The sequence below is a fragment of the Notamacropus eugenii genome, chromosome 6 (assembly GCF_028372415.1).
Source record: "Notamacropus eugenii isolate mMacEug1 chromosome 6, mMacEug1.pri_v2, whole genome shotgun sequence".
NCBI lineage: Eukaryota > Metazoa > Chordata > Mammalia > Diprotodontia > Macropodidae > Notamacropus > Notamacropus eugenii.
The window spans coordinates 47,664,511-47,688,936 of record NC_092877.1 but is presented as its reverse complement, the minus strand read 5'-3'; the positions used below and the strand labels follow the sequence as shown (position 1 = coordinate 47,688,936).

Here is a 24,426-nt window from a genome sequence, read left to right as displayed (position 1 = left end):
TTCTCCCCAACCCCCCAGGCCCAAGATTGACCTTGTGGGAAAGGGACAATCACTCAATGCCTTATTGTCTTGATATAAAGAATGTGCATACCACAGGTATTTAATCAGCTTTTGGTTCAATTTGTATGAGTAACTGTCATTCACTCCAAGTGTGCCTTTGGGTGAGTCACCTGAGCCTCTCTGAACTTCTAGAAATCCACCTCCAGCAATCCATTAATAAGCACAAATAATGATTTGTACTGCTCATTGCGCTAGACACACAAAGGCAAAAACCCACCTGGACAGTGATGAGGAAAGCATTTTGGGCATCTTAAATTCCTGGGCAAATGGGTCACAGTTCATTCCCGTTACAGTTGCCATCTCCTGACTGGCTTTGCTCACTCCTCCCAACTTGCTCATGTCTAAGACTCAACAAATACATTTGAGCAAAAGGAAGATGAAACAGATCAGCCTCAGAGAAGCCCCTGGTATGAGCAACAGCAGCCTTGTTAGAGAGATGCTGTCACTTTGGGATGGGGAGCAAAGCTTTAGGGGGCACCACTTCTGGTGGCCCTCCTGTCTATGGAGAGGGAGAGAAATGGGAAACCCAGCCAAAGAAAGAAACTGGGCAGAGATGAGACAGGGTTAGGAGGTTTCTATAGGGGGAAGACCTCAGGGTCCAAACATTCATTCTGAAAGCATAGCATGAAATTAATGAATTAATCTGAACTGCTTAAAGAAGAAAAAGAAACCAACAGGCAAATTTGAACTTTTTCAGAAGTGGATACATCTGCTGCCCTACATTGCTTTCAATGTCATGACCAAAGGGAGGTCAGTTCTTACTTTACAATCTCCTTTTAACCCTGTACCTCCCCAGAGCCATGTCTGATTTCCTTCCAATGTAGTCACCATATAATATTGTATATTATAGGACCGTGTATCTGTAGGTGACTCTTCCCCTACCAGACTATGAGCTCCCTGAGGGCAGGAATTTGCTCCCCCCTCCAAATGACTACAGTGCTCTCAATACAGTAGGGACTTCACAAAATATTATAGAACTGAACTGAATTGAATCAAAGATCTTGGAGCGTATGAGAATACCTTCCCAGATTCAAAATTCTGTGATGAGCACTTGAACTCACTTGCTGGCTCCACCTTGTATTCTCCCTATCATCGTCGTCATCATCATCATCATCATCATCATCATCATCATCATCATCACATCAGCTTGGGCAAGTCACTTCATCTCTATGTGCTTTGGTTTTTTTCTCCCCTAAAACGGAGATATTAATCCCCAGCCCTACTTCCCTCTTTGGGATTTTATGGGGATTAAATCTGAAGATGGATGCACAATTGTAATAGGAATATAGATTGTTGTTGCACCGAGAGAGAGATGGCACTGAGAGGCTAAGTGGCTTGGTCTGGGTCAAACAGATTATAAACGTCTAGGATGTAATTTGAACTTGGGTCTTCCAAGTCTTACACTATAATATCATTTTTATATTATTATCAAATGGGGTGAAATGGAAGGACCACTGAAAGGGGGCTCAGGACCCCAGGGTTCTAAGCAGGAAATGAGTTATAAGGAAAGAGCTCCAAAATTGGCCAACTCACCCACTTACTCTCAGTGTGACCTTGGACAAATCACTCCCTGCTTTGGACCTTTCTCCTCACCTGCACAACTTATAGGATTATATGAAGCCCTCTTTTGAATATAATCCTACTATAGGATCCCACATTCAAGACAAGCATTTCCTTGTGGAGTCTCAGTTTCCCTATCTGTAAAATAAGAAATTTGGACTCATAGATCTCTGTAATTCTAAGGTCACTATAAGAATCGTGAAAAGGCATTCATTCAGTTAAAGTACATCATTGCCCTAGGGATAAAACAGAGTAGGGAAGGGACCGTAATTTCACTGACATAGGGAGCTTCCCCCACCAATGCAGGTCAATTACTTCTCTGAAATTTACAGTCTTTAAGAATCGCCTCAAGAACACCGGAAAGTTGAGCGACTTGCCCAGGATGACCAAGTCAGTATGTGGATTAGCAAGACTAGACTTTATATAAAGACAACTGTATAGAGTCCATCCCAGCTGCCAAAGGGCAGGGTCTTCTTTCATGTGCCCCACCCCCAACACCCTTCCACGTGGTCAACTCCCCGAGGGCAGAAGCTGGCCTCCCACGCGGCTCAGGTATCAGATCTCCTAAAGTCTCAGCAAGGACTCATGGAATAAACCTAGGCCATCTTTGTCCCTTTCCTTCCACTTTCACTGGAAAGAACCGGCCCGGGAAACGCAGGGGTTTTCCCCGGGCTATTCCAGGGCAAGGAAGGCATTACTTCCGGCAGCCTTTGTTCATTTCAGGCAGCTCTCCAGCCAAGCCACTCAGTGCTGCATTTAGCACGTTTCAGGAATTAGCAGCAATTGAACTTGTCCGCCTGGCTTTGCTGTAGATTAAGGGTGTTTTCTGCTCTGGACTGGAGAAGACCAAAGGCTTCATCTGCAGAAGACCTGGAGGAATCCAAAATGCCTCCGTCCTTGCTCCCCAGATCTGCCCGAACGTGAGGGGTTCCAGCCTTCCTGCTGGTTTAGGAAGCCTCAAGCACACACCCTTGTCCGAGAGAATGGCATAGTGGAAAGAATTAGGAAGCCTAGGTTCTAGCTGGCTGGGCTCACCACCAGCTTAGTGCGCATGTCTCTTCCTCAGGTATGGGTCTCAATTTCTTCACCTATGCAATGATGTGATTGGAATAGACTAGGATTTCTTAGAGGTCTAATCTGAGCAAAGCCCTGTGTTAGAGAATTGCAAATAAGGCAGCCCTTAGTTCTTTGGATGACAGCAGGTATCTGTAAAAGTGATATAAAAAAAAGAGGTGTCCTGAAAGACTCATGTGCGTCATTAGGAGAAAGTATATTGAATGCGGTTGTTATTGCGTTATCGTTCAGTCGCGTCCGACTCCTCCTGATTTCATTTGGGGTTTTCTTGGCAAAGATGCTGAAGGGGTTTGCTATTTCCTTCTCCAGCTCATTTTGAAAATGAGGAAACTGAGGCAAACAGGATTAAGTAACCTTCCCAAGGGTCCCACAGCTAATAAGTGTCTAAAACTATATTTGAACTCAGGAAAATAAAACTTCCTGGCTCCAGGCCAGGCTCTCTGTCCGTTGGACCACCTAGTTGCCCACGGTGTGACTGTATAGTTTACTTAACCTCTCTAACTTCAAAATGTATAGACCCTTCCAGTTCTCAATCTGTGTTCCTCTGACCTTCCTTCCAGAAGGCAAAGTCACTTAAGCACCACCATAACACAAAGGATGGGTCATAATGGAGGAGTGGGTCCCTATTTCTATGGATCTGTGATATCACTAATGGGGCTTCCTGTATAGTGGTCTGCGACAGTAGCATCAAAAAGAAACAGGGGCTAATAAATGATACCTAAGGATCCCTATAGCCATATATAGACTGAAAACTACGTTAACATTATTCATGTTCTACTATATTTTTACTTATTTTGCTAAGTACTTCTCAATTGCATTTTAATTTGGTTTGGTGACATTCAGGAGTGAGATTTGAACTCAGGTCTTTGTGACTGAGTCTGATGTTCTTAGCTGATACTGCATCACTTAGTTGCTTTTCGTATCTTCCTATAAAACCTCCACAAAGGATCCAATCAGCGTGCTGGGGTCTGCCCCACGTTCTCTGGATGCTGAGTGGATACCAGGAGACCACATAGGCTATCAGTTGCCTCTCATTCTCAATAACTGTCTGGCCCACTTTCTTCTCTCTGATAACATGATTCTTCATTTTCCACATACCACAATCCACTCATGCCCTCCCCCATTACTCTTTGGGTGACCTGCAATTTGAATTCCTCAGAGAACTGTGGTATCCCATGACTGACATCCAGCCTGTGCTCTGAGCTTCCCATCTTAGAAAGTAGAGAGAAGGAAGTGGCTTACCCAGGGAGCAATGGGGACATACTCTGTCGTCAGGCTTCTCATCTTACTAGTATCTGCCAAGACTTGCACTCGTCTGGTATAATCTTTGTGAAGACAGAATCACCTGCATCCCACAAGGAAGCACTAAAGGAGGTCTTCAGGTGGGGAAGACTTTGAGATTTCTGTAGGTGCATGATTTCATCAATGTATATATCGCCATCAGTACAAATGGTAACTCATTGATGCCTTCTCCTCCTGGACAGTTATGGTCAATGTCTCCCTATAAATCCTCCAAAGAGGTCCACCCAATGTATTACATTGGGGCCTTCCTCCCGATCTTATCATTACACAGATAGCATTAGTTACTCCTCATTCCTGTTACACGACTGGTCTATGACTGGTCCTTTTCCAGTCACATATCGGACATCCTGTGTACCATTTGTCCAACTTACTCACATTGGCTTTGTGCCTCCCCATTGCCCTTTGGGTGACCCACAACTTGAATTCGTCAGAGACAGTGATATTCCATGACTCATGTCGTGTAGCATCACCAGAAGCATTTTAATGTTAAAAAAGATGAATTTTTCTTTCTGAAAGAAGCTCAGAATCATTAAAACCACTGATCAAAACCTCATTCAGCTCTAGGCTCATTGTTCATGTGCAACATTTGTCCAGGTAATATCTTGATGGACATACTCTAGAGGCTATTCATCCAACCAAAAGATAACAGATATTCATCCACTTGGTTTTTCCTCTTTGGATAGTTAGACTCAACTCATTTAGGAGATTATTGATCTCACTCAGCAATTTCTACAATATTACTAGCTTCAGTGCAATTTGATACAATGTTACCTGCAAATAGACTCATCTGGAGAACCTCCCAATCTATAGGATACCCTCTTTAAATGGCACACACCCTGGACACTATGAACAGAAGTGAATACCTTTGGGTAGCATGCAGCTCTCAATTTGATTTCTTGCATGACATCAATGATTGGAGAGTCATTCAAATTATTTCTATCATTACATCTTTCAGGGAGCAACCTTGACATCCATGGGAGACATCCAAGCTGGAAGGGAGCCAGGAAGGGGGCATTTTGTTGCATTGAATTAAGTGATTTTTTAATCCAATAAACAACAATCACCATGGCCTCTTCAGTCCATTTTATGTCTATCAAAATGTTGTTTGCTGTGGAATATGTGATGGATGGAGAAAACCGTTTATTATGGTAATTCTTGACAAATCTATTCCATTTTTTCATGTAGAGGCAAGGTATTCTAGTGGGTAAAGTATAGGACTTGGAATTAGGAAAATGAAAATTCAGATCCCTCCTTTGACACATACTAGTTGTGTGGCCATGAGGCAGTCATCTAGTCTCTATGAGTCTCAATTTCCTCATCAATAAAATGGGCATGATATACTTGTGGTTCTTCTCTCAAAGGGCTGTTATGAGGCTCAAATAAGATAATATGCATAAAGTATTCTGCAAACTCTCAAGCACCGTATAAATATCAGTTTTTATTATTACAGTTTAAAATACTATCTGTTGATCCTCAATCACAAGGCTGATCTTTCCAGCCTCCTCTCCTGCTACTCACCTGCCCTCTCACCCTATGTATGCACTGCAGTCTGACTGGGGATTGCCCCCTGGCTGTCCCCCATGCCCATGCCTTCCTCATACCTCAGGTCCCTGAAGTACGGACATAGGAGAGGTATAAAGTGTTAAGGATGGAGAGATCATTTCTGGTTTAAAAAAAAAGGGAAAAATAGGAAAGCATCTAGGAGGAGTGGCATTTGAGCTGGTCCCTGAAGGATGGAGAGGACTTTCACAGTGTGCTGGTGGTGAAGGGCAATTCAGGTATACTTTACAGACAGGCAGGTGACCATATGGGCACATATCTTGGCCACCTCCCTCCCCTTTGCTCTTTTTGAAAGTTTCTCCCACATCAGATTAGAAAAGGAGGTGTTCCCTCCAGGCAGCTAGGTGGTGGAGTGAATACAGCACCAAACCTGGAGTCAGGAAGACTCATTTTCCTGAGTTCAAACCTGGACTCAGATACTTACTAATTGTGTGATCCTGGGCAAGTCATTTCACCCTGTCTGCCCCAATTTCCTCATCTGTAAAATGATCTGGAGAAGGAAATGGCAAACCACTCCAGTATCTTTGCCAAGAAAACCCCAAATGGGGTTACAAAGAGAAAGATGTGACCGAAATAATCAAACAACCACAAAATATTATTATTCCCCTCCACAAGCCCTTCTCCCAACTTCCTCTGATCTGAATTTTAATGGAACTTTTCAGAGCTATTGTGAGGAAGTTTAGTATTTGTTTAGTATTTGTGGGAAGGAGCATCTCATTACTGTGGGGTGGGGGAAAAAGAATAACCTGGTATAAGTGAAGAAGGAAATGGTACAACTGAAAGAGTCTTAGGTTCGGAGGCAGGAAATTTCTGTTGAACTGAACCGATCTGGAATCAGAAGAGCTAGCTTTGAATCTCAACTCTGCTACTTACTATCTCTGTGACCTTTGCCAAATCGTTTCCCCTTTCTCAGTCTCAGTTTCATCTATAAAATGGGAGGAATGGACTAGATTTTCTTTAGTGTCCCTTCCAGTCAATACTCATTGGCCTTTGAACTAAGACACCTGTATTTTAACCCTTACTCTCCTACCTTGAAAAAGTTACTTCTGCTGTTCGAGCCTCAATTTCTTCTGAATGGGATTTAAAAAAAAAAATCTTTAACACCCCTAAGGCTCTGATGGTCTGTGTTCTAAGGTCCTTCTGTTTTGTTGTTGTGTTTGAGACAGTGTGGTGGGTTTGGATTCCCACTAAGGTGTTTTAAGGTTCCCTCCCAGCTCCAATATATTATCTTCAAGTTCTGAAAGTTTGTGATTTTATGCATATAATTTTATCCATATAATTCAAAGAAAGACGGTCTCTGTTCTCCAAGTGGAGTGGAGAAGAAGGGTTACTCAAATGCAGCGGCAGATGTCAAAATAATAATATTAGAAAGGCCTGGTAAGCTGTGGGTCAGCCTCAGAGCCAGGAAGACCTGGGTTTAAGTCCTGTCTCTAACAAGTACATGGGTGACTCAGGTAGGTCACTTAAAATGTCACATGCTCCTCAGGCAACTCTCCCAGACTTTAAGACGCAAAGCCCTGAAAACCTGCATTCATAGAGGGAATTAGTGCCAGCTCTGATTAAACATCCACAGATATTGTTACTACATTAAATGAAGGCCTACGTCACTAAGAAGACCACTGTTCTCCACCCATCCACTGGAGCCCCATGTGACGATTCTAAGGCCCAGCTCATTTTAGAGATGTCAGCACCAGGACTAACTTGTAGAGGGTTTGATCTAACCTGGCCTAGAACAGCCAGTCTAGGCTTCAATGAAAGAGAAAGCCAGGCTAAAGAACTGGGAAAAGGTGATAACTTGGGCCTAACATCCTACTCAAAGGCCTGCCCTTTCACTGAGCTATCTCTGCCTGCCAACTGTCTGGAGATTGGCATCTACCTGGGAACACCAAAGCAAGTGTTATTTGCCACTCACTCTCTGCATGACCTGGAGCAAATCACTTAATTGTGAAACCTTGTAGGAAGGGGAACCACTTTCACAGGAGGGAAGGGGCTGGGAAAGCTTCCCAGAGGAGCCATGGGCCGGGAAATGAGGGAAGGATTTCAGCCGATAGAGATGAGGCACAAAGTGAGTTCATTCCAGGTAAAGAGGATCCTGACAGTGGGTCAATTTGACAAGAACATGGAGTGCACAGAAGGGAATCTTGTGACATGAGACGGCACAGTCTGACTCCACCCTGCCTTAACTTACCCTACAAGCCACAGTTGCATTTCCACTGGATTCACCACAGCAGAGACTAGAAATCAGTGGTAGAAAGGAGTAAATCCTAGGCTAGGAACCAGGAGACCATTTCCTGGTCCTGGATCCACTATATTCTGCCCTGCTACAGACCCATGCTTCAAACCTAACCTCCAGAGAACATACCCAGGAGGAATTTATGCATTCAGCTTTCTTTAAATTAATTTAGTTTAATTTTTTACATTTGCATTCAGCTTTGAACTCCATGGTAACATGCATACCGCCTGAAGGACCCCATCCCCTATCCCATTGACTCAGGAAAGGTGAGACAATGGATTGACCAGTGACTTCACTCTCCTTTCCTGAGACTTCCCAGACAAAAATTTCCCTCCCTGGCCACTTTCCTCTATACTTAAGTCATTAAGCATTGATTTATTTACATATCTGCTTACTATATGCCAGGCACTTAATAAAAGAGTTCATAGGAACTCCCAAAGGTCTCATAAGAGATAGATAGACATATAGACAGACAGACAGACACATACATATGTGTGTGTCTCCTGTGTGTGTATGTGTGTGTGAGTATGATAACCTGGAGTTAATCTCAAGGCGATGGTGTTAACATTAAGGGAAAAGCTTCTTGCAGAAGGTAGGATCTGAGTTGAGACTTGAAGGAAACCATGGAGGCCAGGAGGCAAAACAGATAAGGAGGGAAAGCTTTTTAGTCAATGAAAATATTTTGTCTACTCTTATTCAAATGTAAGCTCCTTACAGGCAAGAATTGTCTGACTTCTGAAGTTTGTATGCCCAACCCTTAGTGCTATGCGTGGCACACAGTAAGACCTTAATTTTTTTTATTCTAGTCATTCATTCACTTCTTTGCACCTTGGGAAAGTGGCTTCACCTATCTGAGTCTTATCTCTAAAATGAGGATAATAATACCTCTCTCACATCCAGGGTTGATGTGAAGATCAAATGAAGTAGTTTAGACCCAGTACTGAGTAGTCATCAAAAGGCAATTATTATCTCCAGGAGCTCAGAATATAGGTTGGGAGGAGGTCTTGAAGGCCAGTGGAGAAGATGGGGTGGGGGACACTCTGGGGTCTTTGAAGAATAGCTAAGTGGTGTAAGGGTTAGAGCACTGGATCTAGAGTCAGGTAGACTTGAGTTCCAATCCAGCCTCAGACTCTTACTAGCTTCCACTGGAAGTCACGGAACCTCTGTCTACCTCAGTTTCCTCACTTATAAAATGGGGATAATAATAGCACCTACCGTGCAGGACCAAGTGAGCCAATAGGCACAGTGCTAAGGCGCTATATAAGGTACTATATAAGTATCAGTTATTAACTGTTGTTTGAAGTCTGCCAAGACGTTGCAGATTGAAGGTATTGTTCCTTTCCGCCTCCCACGGAGGAACATGCAGAGAAAGAAAGGGCAGGAGGTTCTGCTCTCGAGAGGAAGGAATGGAAGTGTAGGAAAGATATTCTGGAATGGAAGTCAGAAGACCTGGCTCCTTGTCCTATCTCCATCTCCTAGCTTTGGGACCTTAGTCAAATTATTTCTCTTGGAACCTCATTTTCCCCACCTATAAAATGGGGGTTCTCCCAGTGATTCAAGGCTTATCCCCTCTGATCCATTAGGGTTATCTAGAGCTCCTGGGGATGTTGAGAGGAAAGCCCAGTTTACTAAATGCTACAAAACTAGGAGCTATTGAATTTATTATTTCTAGATAAAAATCCCCAGAGAGGTGCCTGTGGAGTAATAGAGAAAGACAGCAAGTCAGCAAGATCTGGGTTCACTTTGTACCCCTGACACATATTGGTCGTGTGCCAGGATGTGCTGGAGCGCCTTCCTCTGATCCTCCAGAGAAAACCAGTTTGGTCAATTTTCAGTGAAATCAACAGATACGGCCAGTCGAGGCTCTGTGGACTGTCCAGATCTGAGAAGGTGAGGAAGAAAATATTAATAGTGCAGATTACACTTAAAAGTATATCAGTGAGCACATGTGCTGGTTGTTGGGTGGGGGGAGGTCCCCTCTTTTGAAGAGCTGATTGTTAAATATTTACCAAAACCATCTCTGGGCAGGTCATCTACATGTTCAGGCAACATCCTAAGAACTATTAGTTGGAGAGAAGTTGCTCTGATAGAAGAAGTCCCCTCTACCCATGACATCATAGATCTGTCTAATTAAATAAAAATAAAGCAAAAATAAACAACAGCAATATCTGTTTGTCTTTGGCAACATCCTCTCTGAGCAGCCAAGTTCTGCATCAGGGGTTTTTAACCTTTTTTGAGAATCCTGGGACCCTTTGGGAGTCTGGTGGAATGAATGGACCCTTTCTCAGAACATTTTTGGATGCATAAAATAAAATATGTAGGATTACAAGGGGAACCAATTCTGTTGAAATAAAGATGTGATGATTTTCCCATGTGAGACCCCCTGAAATCTATCCACAGACCTCTAGGTTAACAACTCCTGCTCTAAGAGAATAGGAGGTTAAAGGGGAAGACAAAGGTGGGGGTGGGCAGGAAAGAGAAAATAGGAGGAAATATGTTGTTGTTATTTGGGCTTTGTTCTTGCAGAGGACCATGACACCAGGAAAATGATGCCATGACTTGCAAATGAATTGGATTTAAGTGAGGGAGTCTATGCAAAGTCACCAGCCTCACTTTTTCCTCTGGAACATGTAGGTCCAGTGACAAGATATAGATCAGGACGACTGGAGATGGCCCCCCAGAAGAAAATAAAGTGCGGAGAAGACAGAGGAGGGGAAGAAATGCTGAGCTGGACATTTCTTACTAGGTCATCTTTCTACACCCTTAGCATCTATCTTCATAGTGTGGCAGGAGTGGGTTGCCCCCTGGTGGACAGAGTGCACAGAGCAGTCCAACACCTTGGATGGCAGAACTTGGTCCCTCAGTCCCCTAGGTCAAACACAGAAATAGCTGCCTTTTCCAGGGCACTTTACAATTCACAAAGTGCCTGTGCTCACGGCAACCCTTTGGAACATTAACCCTGTTGTTTTTTAAGAGGAGGAAACTTAGCCTTGAAGTAGGGAAGTAATTTGTCCCTGATCACCCAGCAAGTCAGTGACTGGGTGGAGGCTTGAATGCAGGACTCCTAAACGAAAAACCAGGGCTCTTTCCTGTGCACCCCCACTGTCTCACATCCTAATTCATTTGACAACATGCTCCTTGAGAAAGTACTCAGGAAGGGGTGTCATACTTTAGCATTCACTGTTTTGTGTGACTCATATACTATTTCCCCTTGACTCAGCCCATTAGGTGAAGTGGCAGGGTGGGGGACTTGGAGTCAGGAACATCTGGGTTTAAATCCCATTTCAGACACTAATCAGCTCAGTGAATCTGGCTAAACCACTCAGTTTCTCCATGTCTTAGGTTTCTTATCTGTAAAATGAGATTGTTGGCTTCTCAAGTCATTTCACACTCTAAATTCAGAATCCCCCACATCTCCAGGCTTAGGACTTCCTTTGAGATTCTTCCTCTGTGCTCTGAATATCTCCCCCATTCATTTTCTCTGTCAAATAATAGCAATTCCCATTTCTATAACACTTTTTGCTACTAATTATCATCATCATCATACGTAGCATTTATAGACAGCCTACTATGTGCCAGGTACTTCACAAATGTTATCTCAGTTGATCCTTCCAACTAGAAGTTGCTATTTTTGTCCCCATTTTACAGTTGAGTAAATTGAGGCAGACAGCAATTAAATGACTTGCTCAGGCTACACATATTGTATGTAGAGGGTCTATCTTATCTCTACCACTCACTACCTTACCAAATCATTGCATCAGTCTGGGTCTCGGCTTCCTCATTTGGAAATGCAGGAGTTCAGCTAGATTAGTAATGTCCTTTTTTGGCTTTAAATGTAGGATCCTAAAATAAAATGCCCATGACCATATAATCAGTAAGGGTTGAAGTGAAGATTCTAACCCAAGTCTGTAGGTATTCAGTCCAAAGTGCTTTCTAATACACCATAGTTGTAGCCTGAAGTTTTATAAACAAACACATTTATCAGTCAGGAACTTGTTAGGTATAAGAATAATATGTTCTTTCCCCTTTCCCCTTACCTAATTAATTGATTCTTTTGAAAATTAAATATATTTTTCAATTAACAATATATTTTCTCTCTTTCTCACCCTCCCATTAAGAGAAAAGAAAAAGAAAACCCTTGCAGTAAATATGAAGAGTCAAGAAAACGAATTTCCACATTGGCCATGTTAAAAAAAAAAAGTCCAAAACTACACCCTGAGTCCATCACCTTTCTGTCAGGACATAGCATGTTTCAGCTTGGGTCTTCTGGAATCATTGTGTTGATCAGATTTCTTAAATCTTTCAAAGTTATTTGTTTTTGCAATGTTATTATATAAATTGTTCTCCAAGGTTCTACTCACTTTCCTCTGTATCAGTTCATACACATCTTCCAATACTTTTATGAAACCATCCCACTCATAATTTACTGCAACCCAATAATATATGGCATCCATTTACCATAATTTGCTTAGCCATTCTCCCAAATATTGGTTCCCTCAAGTTTTCAGTCTCTTCCTTTGCTCTCTTTGGGGAATAATCCTAGAAGTGGTATCAGTGAGTGAAAGAGAGTTTGTTGGGCATAATTACAAATTGCTTTGTAAAATAGCTGGACTAATTCATCACTCTGATGACAGTACATACATATGCCTATTTTCCCACAGCCCCTTCAACACATTTTAGTTTCCTTTTTTGTCAATTTTGCCAACTTGTTAGATGTAAGGGGAGAATTCAAAGTTGTTTTAATTTGTGTTTTTTTAATTATTGGTGATTTGGAGCATTTTTTCTTATGGTTATTGATAGCTCAGATTTCTTCCTTTAGAAGCTACCTTTCATATCCTTTGAACATTATTAACTGGGGAATGCATTTTATTCTAACAAATTTGAATTAGTTCTTGGAAATGAGACCCTTATCAGAAAAAAAAGTGGTATAAGGATTTTTTCCAGCTATCTGGGAAATCTGTTATCTGTTCTTTCTATTTTTGCTACTTTGAATGTTTTTGTGCAAAATTAAAAAAAAAAATTTGTATAACTTAAACTGTCCATTTGTAGAGTCAAAACTGTGACCTTGATTATAAATTCTTCCCCAATACATAAATCTGAAAGGTTGGGGTTTTTTCCCTTTCTCCTCAAATTTATTTATTATGTCCTTTATTTATTATCCTTTTATTTCTAAGTCATGTATCCATATCTTAGTATGTGATATGATATGTGTGTCTATACCTTGTTTCTGCCAGACTCCTTTCCAGTTTTCCAGCAGTTTTGGTCAAATAGTGAGTTTCCCCCCAGTCAGTGGGGTAATATGTTGATTCCTATCAAACCTCAGGGTCCAAACCATAAATCTGGGAGTTTGAAGGCTTAGAATATTAGTTGAGTAGGATTTGGTGCTCTATAGACAAGTATAATAGGACATAAGTCCCAAGGTAGGTCCTCAAGGCAGAGATTAATCTGTAGGGGGAAGGAAAAGGGTCCAAGATACAAAGATCATTAGTCAACATTTTAAATAATATTTTATTTTTTCCCAATTACAAGTAAAGACAATTTTTAACATTCATTCTTTTAAAAAAAAATGTTCGTAAGGGTATAAGCAGGGTGGGGGGGATGATGGAAGGGAGGGCATTGGGAGGAGGGAGCAATTTGAGGTCAACACTCATGGGGAGGGACAGGATCAAAAGAGAAAATAGAAGTAATGGGGGACAGGATAGGATGGAGGGAAATACAGTTAGTCTTACACAACACAACTATCATGGAAGTCATTTGTAAAACTACACAGATTTGGCCTATATTGAATTGCTTGCCTTCCAAAGGGAAGGGCAGGGGGGAGGGAAGGATGAAGAGAAGTTGGAACTCAAAGTTTTAGGAACAACTGTTGAGTATTGTTCTTGCAACTAGGAAATAAGAAATACAGGTAAAGGGGTATAGAAAGTTATTTGGCCCTACAGGACAAAAGAGAAGATGGGGACAAGGGCAGAGAGGGATGATAGAAGAGAGGGCAGATTGGTGATAGGGGCAATTAGAATGCTCGGTGTTCTGGGGTGGGGGGAGGGGACAAATGGGGAGAAAATTTGGAACTCAAAATTTTGTGAAAATGAATGTTAAAAGTTAAATAAATAAATTTAAAAAATAATAATAATAAAAAAAGAAAAAGGGGAAGAAAAAAATTTTAAAAATGTTCCTTCAATTTCTATTTCTTTGCCACCACAAAAAGAGCTGCTCTAAATATTTTTATGCATGTAAGTTCTTTTCCCTTTTTATGATCTCTTTAGGATATAGTCTTAGTAGTGATATTGCTGGATCAAAGGGTATGAACAGTTTTACAATCCTTTGGGAATAGTCCCAAATTGCTCTACAGAATGAAGAGATCAGTTAGTTCACAATTCCACCAACAATGCATTGTCCCAATTTTCCCATATCCTCTCCAACATTTATCATTTTCCTTTTCTGTCATATTAGTCAGTCTGACAGATTGAGGTAGCACCTCAGAGTTGTTTTAATTTGCATTTCTCTAATCAATAATAATTTAGAGCATTTTTTCATATGACTATAGATAGCTTTGATTTCTTCACATGGAAACTGCCTGTTTGTATCCTTTGACAGTTTATTCATTACAGAATGACTTGTATTCTTACAAATGTGACTTTGTTCTCTATACATTTGAGAAATGAGGCCTTTATCAGAGATACTTGCTATAAAAATTGTTTCCAGCTTTCTGCTTTCCTTCTAACTTTGGTTACATTGGTTTTGTTTATGCAAAACCTTTTTCATTGAATATAATCAAAATAATGCATTTTACATCTCGTAATGCTCTCTGTCTCTTGTTTGGTCATAAATTCCTCCCATATCCATAGATCTGACAGGCAGACTATTTCTTGCTATCCTAATTTGTTTATGGTATCACTCTTTAAGTTTTAATCATGTACTGATTTTGAATTGGTCAACATTTAAAATGTTGGAATCCAATAAACATTTATTAAGTATCTAGTGTGTATAAGACAAGGGATAGCTTGATTCAGTGTTTAGAGCACTGGGCTCTAAAACATCAAGTCTCTGTAATGACACATCTTACTTGTATGACCCTGAACAAATCACTTCATCTCTCAGTGGTCCAGACAACTTTCTGGGAATAGAAATTGCAGAGTAAGTACTTATCTGCAAGGTTAGAGGAAGTTCTCTTTAACCAATGAAATCATGTCTAATCCTATTGCAAGGCTCTGTGCTAGGTGCTGGGGTCAGAAAGACAAAACAGAAGACAGTCTTTGCGTTCAAGAAATTTCAGTTGTACTGTTAATAAGAATCCTTCCCATTTCTATCTTTTTATATGATTTGATTCTCCCAACAAGCCTTGAGAGCTAGTGTAGGTGTTTTATGAGCCAGGTAGGGAAAAGGAGGTCTTGAAAGAGGAAAGACTTACCCAGCCTCACAAAGAATTAGTGTCAGATGAAGGATTCAAATTCAGTTTTCTCTTCTCTAAATTGAATGGTCCCAGTTCCTTCCCTGAAAATGACAGACTGGGATTCTGGGAGAGGGAGGAGAAAGGGGAAGCCCAAAATTGAGGTCTTTGCTTTCTCTAGATTATCCATGCAGCAGGTGGGCTTAGCTTTGTGAATTCTCCTCCTCTTCCTCACTTCTCTTTGCCTGAAACCTCAGAGTGCTTTGCAGGATGGTTTCTGGAACGCAGAGATAGGTCAGGAAAGACCTCCCCCCATGCCCTGGACGTTTCGCCTCCTGCACTCTAGTCTCATATCAAGGCTCCCTCCTCTCCTTCCCCATCCCCCCACTCCCACATCTAGGCTGAGATTAACCCTGGTCAGTGCATCTATAATCTTATCGGATTAAGGCTGGGGTGTCAGGTTTTGGCTCAGGCTGATGGGAAGACAGACAATCTGATGAGTCTGGCCTTATGCAAGGCTCAGGGACAGAGGACATCTAGTTCCTATAAGGTCACATTCCTCAACTGTGATTGCCAGAGAGAGAGTCCTTGTGAGAGTGGGGGTCACCCATCAGCAAATGGCTGAATATAGGAAGAAGTCCCATATCTATGTCTCTCCAGAGGCTGATTGCAAAGCACTTTTCCCATAATAGCCCTGTCAGGTGGGGTGTGCAGATATTCTTATCCTCATTTTGCAGATGAGAAAATTGAGACCCAGAGAGCCTCCAAAGTTCCTCAGGATTATATAGACGATTATATATAAGGAAGACTCTATTATCAGGAATAATACCACTAGCAGAATGATGTGAGACAGGAGCCAAGTGGCACAGAAGATAGAGCCCTGGGCCTGGAATCAGGAAGACCTGAGTTCAAATCCAGTTTCAGGCCTTCGTTAGCTGTGTGATCCTAAGCGGTTTCCTCAACTATGTTGTTGTTCAGTCATTCTTTCAGTTCTGTCCAACTTTCCGTGATGCCATTTTGGGTTTTCTTGGCAAAGACACTGTATTGGTTTGCCATTTTCTTCTCCAGCTCATTTTGAAGGTGACAAAATTGAGGCAATTAGAAATTAAGTGACTTGCCTAGAGTCACACAGCTTATAAGTGTTAGAGGCCAGTTTTAAACTCAGGAAAATGAGTCTTTCTGACTTCAGATCTAACACTCTATGCACTATGGCATCACCTAGCTGCCTTTCACAACTGTAAAATGGGTTAACAATAGTACCCACCTCACAGGGTTGTTATGAGAAGCACCTGCTTAGCATAGTGCTTGGCACATAATACATACTGTACAAAGGCTCATCCTCTTCCCTCATAGGATTGTGAATTTAGACCTGAAGAAGACCTGAGAGGCCATCTAGTTCAACTGCCACATTTTACATTCAGGGACACTGAGGCCCAGGGAGATCCAGTGACTTGTCTGACATCACACAAGGAGTACGTGGCAGAGGTCTGAACCCAGGTTCTTTCACCCCAACTCTAATACTCTTTTCATTTGACCAAACTGCATAGTAAAAAGCACACTAGATTTCAGGAATCCTAGGTAGTTTGGCTATTTATTACCTGTACTATTTTGGTCAAGTCATAGAGGAGATGGTCTCTAAAGGCCCTTCCAGTTTTAAAGCCCTTAGACAGATCCCATTAGCACTTATAGAACTTTCCCAAAAACATCCCTATGGAGTAGATAGGGGAAGGATTATTGTGCCCGTTTTAGAAGGATGGAAATTGAGGCCTAGAGAGGTGAAGTCTTGCATAGATGCACACAACAGATATTAAAACCAGAACTAGGACCCAGGTCCCTTGGAGCACGCACGCGCGCGCACACACACACACACACACACACACACACACACACACACACACCCCACCCCCAGTGCAGCCCTCTCTCTCCCACACCATCCTGCCTCTCAGTGGGGAGTAGGGAGAACAGTGAAAAAATAGAAATTTCACAGCCACCTCCAGGGTGAGAATGAGGTCTGCCCTTGTTGCTCACAGAGCCAACAGATAATTTCTAATTTGGTTGGGAATTTTCCAATTTTCCCAAAAAGCCAAAATTTGGGGATTTTTGGCTTCTATTTTTTCTTTTGTTTGTTCCCCTGACCTTGTTAGAGATGTAAAAGGGGTGAGAAAACTAATAAAGTGGCATTAATTGCTTTACCATTAGAAGATAACCATCTGTTTTCAGTTGAGAAAGGGAGTGGCATTTATGTCATCTTACTTAACTGATGACTTTAGGGGCAATTAGCACCTCAAAGCAGCTGATGGCAAAGATAAGTCCTGCTTGTAAGTACTTTGAATTCCCAAGACTCTTTTTTAAAAATTATTTTTTAATTAACAAAAATTATTTTCTCTTTTTTCCCCATGAGGAATGAAGGAAGGAAGAGAGGAAGGGAGGAAGGGAGGGAGAAAGGGAGGAGGGAAGGAAGGAAGGAAGGAAGGAAGGAAGGAAGGAAGGAAGGAAGGAAGGAAGGAAGGAAGGAAGGAAGGAAGGAAGGAAGGAAGGAAGGAAAGAAGGAAGGAAGGAAGAAAGGAAGGAAGAAAGAAAGAAAGTTGTAGCTTTCTTTAACTAATTCTCCTATTGACCTTGTCCAAAAAAATATATATTTCATTCTGCATCTAAATCTATCACACCTCTGTCAGCAGGTGGGTAGAATTCTTTATCATTCATCCTCTGAGAGTCAGGCAGAGTTCTTAAGTCTTTCCAAGTTGTTTGACTAAACTGTTTTCTCAAACTGTGTCCCCACCTGTCAATTGGGGAATGGCTGGAACAAATTATGCTATGTAAATTCATTGGAATACTTTGTTCTATAAGAAATGATAAAGGAGAAAATTTCAGAGAAAGTTGGGAAGAATTGTATGAACCGATGCAGAGTAAAGCAAACATATCCAGGGGAACAATTTATACAGTAATGATGTTGCAAAGATAAAAGACTTAAGAACTCCAATCAAAGCAATGACCAGCTACAATTCCAGAGGACCCATAATGAAACATACACACATCTCCTGAGGGCTGATGGATTCAGAGGGCAGATTGAGACTTTTTTTTTACCTAATCAAGGCAGAGGATGATGGGACTGTTCTCTTTTTTGTTCTAGACATTATGACTCTATTAATCCAACCTAAAATTAGATTACCTTGGATTGTCCGACTCAGACCCAAGAATAGGGAGATTAGTGACTGGCTGCCTCACGGTATTTAAGGGACTGAAAGGTGGGAGAAAGAGAGAGAAATCCTGGAGTTTGAAGCCAAGAGACGCTAGCACCAGGTAAGAAGGGCCTTGGCCAGTGGATGACAGACTCATTGAACCTGCGATCTTCTCAAAGAGTGTAGAACTTATGATGGGACTAGAAGGGATAAGAGTTGTAGAAATGCGCAGAAATTGGGTCAGATATAAAGCAAAATGTCATAATAGTGAGAGCTGCCCCACCATGGGATGAGCCAACTCAGGAGATGGTAAACTCCCCCTCACTAGAGATCTCTAAGCACTTGCTGGATAGCTGCCTGTCAGGGAGACGAAACGGAAGATTACTGTAGTTTCAGGAAGTTCCAGGGAGTTGAGCTTTGGGTTACTGTTATCAGAGATAGAGACCCTGCCTCTTCTGGTTCTCCAGACAGAAAGCCCGAGAGAGGGAAGGCCATCTTCCCAGGTTAAGAATGAGAGACTGTGGAGGGTTGGGAGGAAGGAAAGCCTCCTTTTGAAGAGGGGAGAATTAATGGTTAGAGTTGGGGGATATAATCGCTCCATTTTTCCATGGATTGGGGTTGGAGAGAAGTACTGCCTTTCTGAATCCAGATGCAGGGGAGAAAGTATTCTCTCAAATGAGATTATTTTGTGAAAACTTAGCACAGTGCTTGGCACACGGTAGGTACTTAATAAACACTTGTTCCCTTTCCCTTTCTCCTCTCCTTCTGCTGACTGGGGGTGCTTCTGAGCTGCCAAGGATTACAACCCAGCATTGTGAAAAGAACTGGATTTGTAGTGAAGATAAGGAATTGACGGATTCAGAGCTAAAAGGGAACGTAAAGACGAGAAAACAGACCCAGAAAGATTGAGAGGTCTGCCCACTTCCAGTAGACCAGGTCACTCTTATACCAGATAAGCTCTAATGGCTCTCTATCACTTCTGGACTTGAATATAAGCTTCTCTGTTTGGTTTTTAAAGCCCTTCCCAACCTACTTGTCCAGTCTTATTTACTCCTCTCTGGGTGTTCTTTGGTCTAGCTAAACTAGGCTTTCTAAATGCTGGGATACTGAATTTAATTTTTTCAATCAACAGAAAACCATTTTCTCTTGATCTCTCCTCTCCCCACTGAAAAAAAAAACAAAACAAAATCAAATCCTAAAACAAAACCCTTGATATGCTTCCCAAACAGGTGTGGAGCTGGAATCTGTTTTAAGGCCAGACACATATCCTGCCCTTCTCTCTCTGTTTCTCAGCTATCCTGCAGAAATCATTTACAACACAGAACACGGCAGGTTTTCACGTCCTGAAACATGGCTGCACCACTGACTGGCTGTCATGACCAGAGCACCTTTCTACAGGGCGGAGCTGGGAGCTCCACCAAACTGTAGACAGGGAGAAAGGATAGAGGTCTGGGTCGGGTTTGGTGGCAACATCTAGGATAGCTTCTCTGCTGGTAGGGTGAAAGGTGGATGAGAGGTACTGAGGGAGTTCAGGGCAGGTCTACCTCCATGGATTTGGGGTTTTTTAAATCACTTTTTGGATTCTGGATGTTCTAGACCAGAAGTGTCAAATATGTGCTTAAAGGCAGCATTGCAGTGGCAAATGGTCTAAATCAGATTAAAATGTCACTGGGAAATATTTAACAAAATAAAAAAAATACAAAAGGACAGAGATAACATCAATGTAATAATATAGTAACATTAGCACCACTGTGTTAACATGAATCATTTGTGTTATTTTAATAATTTTATTATTTATTAATTTTAATAATGAATTGTGTTAATACTTCCCTAAGTCAACATGCTGCCCACAGGGATCCTTATGAATGGTTTGGTGGCCCCATTTCTATCAGATTCTGCCACCACCCTCCCAGATCAGGGAGGCAGCTGAAATAACTTTATCTTCCAGTGTGTAGTTTCTGTTTTGGAGATTTGAGAGGATCAGAGAAAATGATTAGCTCTCTGTCTTGTTTGTCATGTGCCCTGGAACTCCCAGCCTATGGCATGAAATGAACTTAGAGTCAGTAGGCCACAGATTCGGATCCTGGTTCTGACATTTACTGCTGCCCCACGATCGTAAGAAGTCATTTTCGTTTTGGAATCTCAGTCTACCTCTCTAAAATGAGACAAAGAATACTGGCTCCATCCACTCTGCAGGGTTGTTCTGAGGAGATACATTTATAAATCTTGAAGCACTGTCTACTTGTCAGTTACTATTATTATATCACTCAGCTGCCCCTATTTTTCCCAGGACCCCTGTGTGCAGGATGAGGTCCACTTGGCACATCTTCCTGTTGCTGGCATTGCCCAGCTTTGGGCTGGCCCAGACCTGTGTTGTGGACACCATCCCTGTGAAGGCTGACTTTGACCCCAAGAGGGTAAGTGGCATTCCAACTTCTGGGTTCCTCTACAGGCTCATCCCAGCTGCTCCCTCTGCTCCCATGTGAGCTCCCAGCGACCACCTCTCCTTAGCCAATAACATTGGCACTCAGGTCCTAGAAACAGAGTCAGGAAGAACCAAGTTCAAATCCAGCCTCAGACTTTTCTTAGCTCTGTGACCTTGAACAAGTCACTTAAGCTCCCTCTGCCTCCATTTCTTCATCTGAAAAATGAGGATAACAATAGCACCTGCCTCTCAGGGTAATTGTAAGGATAAAAATAAAATAGCATTTCTAAAGTGCTTTGCCAGTCTTAAGGTGCTCTATAAATGCTAGTTGTCATCATTTTGGTATTATCCAGATACCCTCAGGGACCCCCAGCCCTGGGACCTATTGGCAGAGCACTGAAGGATACAGAGATCTGGATAATTCAGAAATGCAGGAAGTTAAAGCTGAAAGGGATCTGATGCATCATCCAGTCCCTTTCTTCACCCCACCCCAATTTACAGATGGAGAAATTGAGGTATAGAGAGGAGATGGGATTTCCCCAGCATCACACAGCCAGTAAGTGATGGAGTTGAGTGAGTCTTTATGACTGACTCAACCCAGGATTCCTCCCCCTATGCCAGGCTTCCAGCAATAATCATTATGTGTTATCTGCCACCAAGGAATTTTTGTTTTGTTTTGTTTCATATTGGGGTGTTTTTTTCAACTTTTAACACCAAATAAAGTGGGTATTTTCCCACACAAAGTAGAACAGGAGAACTGTCTATGAGACTGCCAATATCTACTCTGTGTAACTCATTATTTCTCTTCAAAGCAGTCCAGCTTAGCTGCGCTCCCTTCTGGCATTCCACCTCTTTTCTTATTTTTTTAAAGATGCTTCAGTGAGTCTCTGGCTTTTCTTTTTCTTTTTTTTAACCTCTTCTACTTCAACTTCCACATAGAAAAGGGAAAGAAAAAACAAAGCTCTTGTAACAAATCCAAAGAGTCAAGCAAAACGAAGTCTCCCATGGTACACATGAAAACATGTGATGTCCCTGCCCCGTCAGGAGGCGGGTGGCATGCTTTGGCGCCTATCCTCAGCAACCTTGGGCTTCCTGTAAAACACCAAAACCTCTTCCTCTCTTGAGCCTCAGTTTCTTTTCCCATGTAATGAAAAGAAAGATTGAACTGGATGATCTACAAGTTCCCTTCCAGAGGTCAGTGTAGGGTCCTGTGATTGCCAGTCACTTAAAATTTCTGAGCAGTTTGATCATCGGCAAACTGGAGAGAACATATCAGCTACTTCCTCTGTAACACTGCTAATTATTATCACTTATAATAATTAGTGAGGGCTGGCTTGGTTTCAAAACAGGGATTGAGGGACAGAAGTGTGGGTCCCTAGCACCATGATGGAGTGAGACGTCCTGAATAGGAGACAGACTTGTCTAGGGCCAAACAGGAATTACTCTGTTCTAGATGATGCCTTGCTTCTTTTGCTTTCCAGTATGCAGGGAAGTGGTATGCACTGGCCAAGAAGGATCCAGAAGGCCTCTTTCTTCAGGACAACATCTCTGCAGAGTACACCGTTGGGATGGATGGCACCATGACAGCTTCCTCCCAGGGACGTGTGAAGTTATTTGGGTAACTCAGTGGTGGGGAGGAGAATGAAAGAGTGAAGGCCAAGGATTCTGGCTTTGTCACCAAGGCATTGACATTCTAAATACATTTTCCTGACTCCACCTATCCCTAGGAGTTCAGAAGGACCATGAGCAACTTTCCCAATTAAAGCCCTAAAATAAGAGTGTGGAAATGTGGCTCTCTCATGAACTCAGTGTGTGATCTTGGGTAAATCACTTGCAGAATCACCAAATCTTAGGGACCTCAGAGAACATGTAGTCCAACCTAGCCCTGGAAAGAATCCCCTCTCCAGCACCAGGGGGGAGTCATCTAGCCTTGCCTTGAAGGCTGCACCTAAGGGTTAGGGAGCCCATTTCACTTTTGGACAGCTCCACTTATCAGGAAGTTTTTCCTTACTTTGAACCTAAATTTCCTACTTCATAACACTTATTCATTATTCTAGTTTTTGACCTGTGAGCCTCAGCTTCCTCATGTATAAAATGAGAACACTGGACTAGATGATCCCTAAGTCCCTAACGGTTTATGGGATGCTGTGGCAAGGAAAAGGATCATCTAATCATTGTTTGCTTAACTGGGACACAGGGTCTTGAGTGAGAATGAGCATCTCTGTGTTATAACTCAGAGGATCAAGCCAAGAAAGATCTTAGAACACAGAGTATAAAATATCAGAACTAGAAGAGTCCCTAGGTCATAGCTTATGGAATGCTAAGTCTAGAAGGGACCTTAGGGATCTGATCCAACCCACTAGCTTTACAGATGGAAAAGCTTAGGTTTAGCAGGGACAATAGGACAACCAGTTGAAGAGCTTGGGAGCTCTATATACCAATGAAATTACAGATCCAAATCAAAAGCTGCCCCCACATTATCTTAAGTCCTGCCCCTCTTCCTCCAGGAAGCCTTCTCTGACTACTCCAGTCCCCCAAGGATGATTCCCCTCTTTGAGTCCCTTGGACATTTTAAGAGTCCAAAGTACACACATTAATCTTTAATTACTTGCAGTCTACCCAGTTCTCTGCTCTATATAGTCTTGTCTTCATCCCTCACTCCTCCATCACCTGCTAAGACTAGGAGCTCCCTGAGGGTAAGACTATTCCTCATTCAATATTCAAGGATACCTCTGCCAATGCTTGTTGGTTGACTACCTGGCTCAGGTTGCAGACTTCACCCAAGGTCTCCATTTCTCCTCCCAGGTACTGGGTGATCTGTGCAGACATGGCAGCGCAGTACACAGTCCCTGACCCAACCACCCCAGCAAAAATGTACATGACTTACCAGGGACTGGCCAGCTACCTGTCCAGTGGAGGTAGGTGGAGCTGGAGGGCCTTCCTTAACCTCAGGAGAAGGGAGGTGGCCCTGAGCCAGGTTTCTCTTCTAGGGACCAGTCTTACCAAAGATACAGAAGGAGCCTCTGCCTCTCACACCAATGTGTTAGCATGATCACTGTGGGGGAAAGAAATGTCATTTGCTCATTCCTTCCACCAGCATTTATTAAGCACCTGCTGTGTATCTTGTATTGGGTACTTGGGATACAAAGAGGAGAAAAATACCTGCCCTCAGAGAACTTGTATGCAGCTGGCATGGAAGTAGGGAATGACTTGGATAAGAAATAAATCCTCAAACAAAGTAAATACAAAGGTACTTAGGGAAGGGGAGGATAATAGTAACTAAGGGACCAGAGAAGATTTGATGTAGAAAGTGGTACTTAGGTTTAACCTTAACCTTGAAGGAAGCTAGAGGTTCTAAAACATGTAGGGGAGGTGGGGGAGAGGAGGAGTGGGGGGAAAGGGACATGTCAGGGAGAAGGAAGAGGGGAATGGAGGAAAGGGAAGTGGGGGAGGGGAAAGTGGGGGAAAGGGAGTGGAGAAGGGAGGTGGGGGAGATGGGGAGGAGAAAGTGAGGGAGAGGGACAGTAGAGGAGAAGGGAAGAGGGGGAGTGGAGGAAAAGAGAGGTAGGGAAAAGGAAGAGTGGGGGAAAGGGGACGTTAAGGAGAGGAGAGTGGGGGAGTGGGAGAGTGGGAGTGGAGGGGAAGG

General features: G+C 42.5%; 1 protein-coding gene across 3 annotated transcripts in view; it reads left to right on the top strand.

The window, feature by feature from the left end:
• Positions 1–24,426, top strand: part of LOC140510961 (purpurin-like) — a 32,645-nt gene that overhangs the window by 3,714 nt on the left and 4,505 nt on the right. For 2 of the 3 annotated variants that reach the window (XM_072619920.1, XM_072619919.1), the window contains exons 2-4: positions 20,646–20,772; positions 22,262–22,398; positions 23,586–23,698. In XM_072619920.1, the coding sequence (XP_072476021.1) occupies positions 20,662–20,772; positions 22,262–22,398; positions 23,586–23,698 (361 nt within the window). In that variant the 5' untranslated portion in view covers positions 20,646–20,661. Of the gene's footprint in view, positions 1–18,315; positions 18,477–20,645; positions 20,773–22,261; positions 22,399–23,585; positions 23,699–24,426 lie in introns of those variants that run through there. The other variant, XM_072619921.1, reaches the window with a different exon arrangement.